Source organism: Clarias gariepinus, chromosome 21, assembly GCF_024256425.1.
Source record: "Clarias gariepinus isolate MV-2021 ecotype Netherlands chromosome 21, CGAR_prim_01v2, whole genome shotgun sequence".
NCBI classification, from domain to species: domain Eukaryota; kingdom Metazoa; phylum Chordata; class Actinopteri; order Siluriformes; family Clariidae; genus Clarias; species Clarias gariepinus.
This window is the reverse complement of record NC_071120.1, coordinates 2,218,533-2,224,920: the sequence shown is the minus strand read 5'-3', so window position 1 is coordinate 2,224,920 and position 6,388 is coordinate 2,218,533. Positions and strand designations below refer to the sequence as shown.

General features: G+C 43.0%; 1 protein-coding gene across 1 annotated transcript; it reads right to left on the bottom strand.

Annotated features, from left to right (window-relative positions):
* Window positions 1-4,157: 4,157 nt before the first annotated feature.
* On the bottom strand, window positions 4,158-5,357 carry ier3 (immediate early response 3). The gene has a single exon (XM_053481318.1). It carries the CDS (start codon window positions 5,268-5,270, stop codon window positions 4,674-4,676), a length of 597 nt encoding a protein of 198 aa, XP_053337293.1. The 5' UTR covers window positions 5,271-5,357; the 3' UTR covers window positions 4,158-4,673.
* Between the last annotated feature and the right edge of the window lie 1,031 nt (window positions 5,358-6,388).

Below are 6,388 nucleotides of genomic sequence, written 5' to 3'. Positions count from 1 at the left end.
TTCCACCTTACTTTCTTTTTTGTCTTTCTTTCTTTACTTGTTTTTCTTTCTTTTTCTTTTCTCTCCATAGCAATTTTCCCCCTTTCTTTTCTACATTCTCTTCTCCCATTCCTCTTTCTATTTTTTTGCATAAATTCTTTCTTTCCGCTTTTTTCTTTGCCACGTAAATGGATTTCTTTGTATCCAGTCAGGTCCATAAATATCGGGACACGGATGGCAGTTGCAGTAAAGACCTGGCGAAGCATCTCGCGGGAGGAAACTCAGCATCCGGTCATGTCCACGGGTTCCAGACTTCAGGCAGTCACTGACTGCAAAGCATTTTTATTCAAGTTTTTAAGGCAGTCCTTATGTTTGTAATTGTGTTAGTTTGTCCCATTATTTCTGAGCCCTACAAAACGTGGTTTTATGAAAATGGCTGTAATTCCCGAATGGTGATCTTTGTTCCAAAATTTATGGATCTGGCTGTATGTTATAATGAAAGTGTAGGTAAAAAGTTCTCACACCTTTCAAGTAATTTTCCACACCTGTGAGCTTACTATGTGTGTGTGTGTGTGTGTGTGTGTGTGTGTGTGTGTGAAAGTAAAGGAAGCGATTTCACCATCTGCACTTCTCCTAATAAAAGGATTTGCATTTTAGCCGAAACTTAGGGTGTGTGTGTGTGTGTGTGTGTGTGTGTGTGTGTGTGTAAATGTGATAAAAGACACGATGATGTCACAGGATGAAAGAGAAGGAGCTCCTGGTCGTCAGGTGAACGCTCAGGACAGGGGCAAGAGTTTCTGAAGGACTCTTTTAAAAAACCGTTTGTAAAGGGGCGTGTCAGTCATCGTCCTTGTCACTATAGAAACCATAACAATAGCGGCACACACACACACACACACACACACATCCATGCAGTCAAAAACGAAACCCCAGAATGTATTACGCAGTGGGTCAACAGTGCATTAACACCACCCCAGGGCCACACCACACGGGCCCAAGTACCAGGTGTGTGTGTGTGTGTGTGTGTGTGCGTGTGTGTGTGTGTGGGTGGTCAGAGCTCTCCCACAATGCAACACTGCAGATTCCTTTCATTTTTAAGACATTTATTTCTAATAATGTAACCTCCTTCACATTTTCACCTGATAACCGGATCGATTCGGTTTCAGCCGGAATCTCGGGGTATGTGCTGTAAAATCTCCCAGCATGCCTCAGTGCCACTATATAAGCACGTGTAGCACTTTTCACACCGTACGCTGTCTCTCATCTCATGGAGACATCCGTCATCGCGCTCTGGGAGTGTAACACACATGACTCTTTTATACTTATGTACAACTCTACATGATGGAAGAAGCAGGTGTGGTGGAGGAACATCTGGATCAGGACGAGTGCAGCTCGGATCTTTTAGGGAGTTTAAACTCTGGGCTCCTTCAAGGCACAAACGTCTGTCACAAATCTCTGTAGAACCTGAATTGTGTGTGTATGTGTGTGTGTGTGTGTGCGTGTGTGTGTGTGGTGTTGTATATGGAGAATGTCATGCCACTACCTGCCTGACACACCTCATCTGGAAGTACATTCCTGTGTTTTTCCTTCTATTTCTCCCTCCTGTTATGTGACACCAGGCAGATCCGGAGAGCTCTGGTTCCAGGATTACTCACATTTTGGGAATGCGTGATGTGTGTGTGTGTGTGTGTGTGTGTGTGTCTCAGAGGGAGAAGATGAGGTCGCTTGCATTAAAAATCAGGAGGAGTCAGTTTGTAAACTTACCACTCAATGTGTGTTGATTTGGGGGGGGGGGGGGGGTGTAACTGGGATATTCCAGCCTGAGTGTTGATTAGCCACTCTTTCAGACCGGACGCACACTCTTACACAACACAAACTGTGTAACATCCTGGAGGAAGTGGGCTGGGTAAAGTCCAGAATGCTGCGTGATAAACTGAGGCAGGAAGCCAGGGGGGTAAAAGTGCTGCGCTGTCATGACGATGCAGACTCTACCCCGTACCTAACAGTGTGTGGTGATAAACTGGGTTAAAGGGATTTAAAATGATTATCAACTGGAATGTATGCACATAAAATAATAAACTATGGCAAACACACACACAGAGGTTAGCGTCTGTTCAGAAACAGTAAATGTCCAAAAACATGACTCCTTAGGAGCGAATAAATAATAAAAATATAAACATACAGTTTAAAAAGCTAAGATTTCTTTCAAACTGTGTGGTTAACATTAGCATAAATGATAAAAACACCAAATCTAGCTGTCAGCTAATGGGTTTATCATAAGACAGAGTTCATTATTATTGTTTATTATTACATTATTACATTATTAAATGTTTATTCCTCCCAAAACTAGCGGTAAAATATTAGTCCAGGTACAAAGCTAATTTAGTTTAAATGGTAATTCTCACAAAAAACAATTATATTAGTTTAAATGTTTAATTTAACAAAAAGATAGCTAATTCAGTTGAAATGTTTATTTTCACAAGAAGTTAGTTTATTTAGTTTCTAATTTTTCGAAACACATAAATCTAACTAATTTGGTTCAACTGTTCACACAAAGCAGCTAATTTAATTTAAACGTACGGCATAACATAAAGCTAGCTATTTCAGTTCAAAATGTTTAAACGAACACCTAGCTAGCTAATTTATTTTAAACGTTTATTCTCGCACGAAGCTAGCTAATTTATTTCAAATGTTTAGTGTAACATAAAGCTAGCTATTTTAGTTTAAATGTTTATCCACACACATGGCTAGTTAATTTAATTAGATTGTTTAGTATAACATAAAGCAAGTTAATTTGGGTCTAATTTTTAGCTTCACGCAAAGCTAGCTAATTTAGTTCAACTGTTTATCTTCACACAAAGCTAGCTTATTTAGTTCAAATGTTCAGCGTAACATAAAGCTAGTTAGCTAATAATAATAATTTTTTTCCCCACACACAAGCCTGGCTAATTTAGTTCAAATGTTTATCTTCACGTGAAGCTAGCTAGCCTGATTGTAGTGCAACACTTCATCCCCTCAACAGTTTGGTCCTTTCCGTCAGAGCTCTCGTCTGTAACTAGCTGTTTTTCCATGTTTGACTTTCAGTACCACGAGCAAGTGTCACACTGACAGAGTTTTCCTCTGACAGGAGGCAAATCTGAGATCTGTGGATTAACGTCCACATAAAGACCACATCTGCTTTAGCTGTTCATGTGGCACGTCACTGGTGACAGATGATATCACAGGGCCGGTGATGTCTTTATCACTGTTGATAAGGTGCAGTTAGTCACTAGAGGACAGTAAAGTTCCATTGCTTCAGCTACTATGAGAAGAAGGGCAAAAAGCTTAGAAGGATGTAGCAAAGGTCAGTGTCTGGTGTCTGTGGAGTGTGTGTCGAATGTTAGCTGAAATTGCATGAATTAGCTTTAGCAGTGAGATATACTGTAAAGCAGTTGGTAGTATTCCTCATTAGACACCGGAGAGCTCTGCCCTGGCTGGTCCAATTAGTTCTGAAACCCTAAGATGAGATGGTCAGAGAATGTGTGCAGAACACTACATATTGTGCACAAGAACCATTTGGAACACAGCCGAGCTACAACAGTGCAGCACCCACATTACCTCTCTCACGGTTATGTTCTCTTGTTTAATCTTGCAGTAGAAACTGGGTAATTGTTTATTGTGCATTATTCTCCCCAATGAAAGACGGACACTCAAGCATGAACCGATCATGACCTGAACAAAACAATATATATATTTTTTAAATACGCTTGATACCTCAGGTCGCTGTTTTTTTAGATAGACATAATAAGTGTCTAAGCACTTTTTTGCAAAGAACTGTCCTGTGTAGCTTCTCTAATGATCTGATGTGATCTCAGCAGCGTTGTGATGGAAGGTCAAGAGATCAAAGGTCAGAAATCTTTTTATATGAATAGATGAGATTAGATCATCTAATAGTCTCAGATTAAATGTCTTAAACATGGCTGTCATGTTCTTATGAGCAGAATGATGTTTAATGCTAAAATTTAAGTCATGTTTTATTGTATTGTAACAGATGATATTCTGTAGTCTTTGTGTGTGTGTGTGTAAGAGAGAGAGAGAGAGAGAGAGAGAGAGAGAGTTTGGTATGTAAGAAATAGATTTGCCTCTATTCTCATGGTATTGTTCAGTAAGGTCAAAATGAACAAGAACACACAGATATGCACATTTCAGGTGTTTATTTCACACAGAAACAATAAATAGGACATTAAATATTCATTCAATAAATAACACAAAATAAATAACTTCATGACCACGTATAACAGCATGTCTTCATCAATCAGCTCAATCTCAAAGTTCAAGTGTTGCCCCGAGTGACAGTGATCATGATCTCATCATCGCCATCACACAGGTTTGTAGTGCCATTCTAGGAACAGTATCCTGATTCCTTAACAAAAGAAAAAAATCTAAACAAACACTTCAAGTAAACTTCAAGTTTAGTCCATCAAAAGTGTTGAGAGAGTCTGCATTTGTGCATGTTTAAAAGTGCTGGTGAACATCTTCTGTTCAAGAACTCAGTTCTGTAGTGAAGAATGACTTCATGAACAATGCAGCTGTTGATGCAGATGTGCAGCTGAGGTGAACACCTCCTCCCGGGGGTCGGTGTCTCTCTGTCTCTGTGTGCAGTGAGAGCCTCCACAGTGTCTGACGGATGGATGGAGGGAGGGAGGGAGGGATGCTCACTGCTCGGAGCCCAGCGTGTGGATGACGGCGGGGTACAGGAGCGCCACCACGTACGGGTTGTTCATCTGCTTCCTGATGTGATGGTGCTGCTCCTGCACCTCCTGCACCTCCTGATCCTCCATGCTGCAGCTCATGTTCATCCACAGCCCCTGTGCTTTGGAGCAGCTGGTCAGGCGCCTGGCGGTCTCCTCGGCCGAGCGGAAGTGCAGGAAGAGCGGGGAGGACGCAGACACGGCGTCGCCCTGCAGCTCGGCGGAGAGCGCGTCTGAGCGCGAGGCCGCCTCCGTGATGTCCGCGAGCTCGTCGTCGCACTCGGTGTAAATCTGCGCCAGCAGCACCAGGCAGAGCGCCAGCAGCCAGCGCTTGGCGGGACTCTTCTCGGCCGGCGGCAGGTACTTGCGCACCTTGGCGGGGTAGAGGACCCGCGCCACCCGGCGCCGCTGCTGCTGCTGCTGGTGCTGCCTCGGTGCGCTGAGCTGCGGGTCCGGGAGCCGGTCGAAGGTGAAGACCTCGGGCTCGGTGTTCCGCGGCAGGACTCTGTAGGCGCCGGAAGGCGGGAAGGTGAAGCTCATGGTGGATCTGCTGGAGTACATGCTGTCAGTGCTCTCGGAGTGTGTGTGTGTTTCAGAGAGAGAGAGTGTGTAAGTCGCTGATCCGTACACGACTCTGTGCACGCGCTGTAGCTCGGTGTGTGTCGGGCTCGCGATCACAACCCCTTAAATAGTCCACACCGTAGCCACGCCCCTTTCCACGACCGCAGATTTCTTAACGCGGAAAGTCCATTGGTGAATTCTTTAACCTGGAAAATTACATTTCTCTAAGATCAAGATAGGAATAGAAGATCATTTGACCGCGGAGATTTTAACATTAATCACCATTTATTCAGTGTGTGTGTGTGGGGGGGCACTCAGGGTCACTCCTGACACTTAGTTTGACAAAGTAAAAAAAAAATGCTTGTTAAATTTTCATCATCTACCGTTACACCACACTACACCACACAATACCACACAACACCACACAATACCACACAACATTACACTATACCACACAATACCACACAACACCACACAATACCACACAACATTACACTATACCACACAATACCACACAACACCACACAATACCACACAACATTACACTATACCACACAATACCACACAACACTACACCACACTATATCACACAAAACCATAGCATACTACACCACACAACACTATACCACACTACAACACACTATACCACACAACACTACACAACACTACACCACACAACATAACACCACAGAATACCACACAACACTACACCACACTATACCACACAACACTATACCACACTACACCACACTATACCACACAACACTACACCACACTATACCACACAACACTATACCACACAGAACAACACTACACCACACTACACCACACTATACCACACCACACTACACCACACTATACCACACAGAACAACACTACACCACACTACACCACACTATACCACACCACACTACACCACACTATACCACACAGAACAACACTACACCACACTACACTACACTACACTACACTACACCACACTACACAACACTACACTAATTTAATAAACCCTTACATCCTACTCTTTTTGTTGTTCACTTTTTTTCTCGTGTTGTGTGTTTTGTGCTCTCTGAAAGCTTTGTCTCCAAAACAAATTCCTTGTACATGCAAACATAATT

Bases quoted from the DNA above. Each gene is read 5' to 3' on its own strand.
- ier3 (XM_053481318.1), bottom strand. From the start codon at position 5,270: ATGTACTCCAGCAGATCCACCATGAGCTTCACCTTCCCGCCTTCCGGC.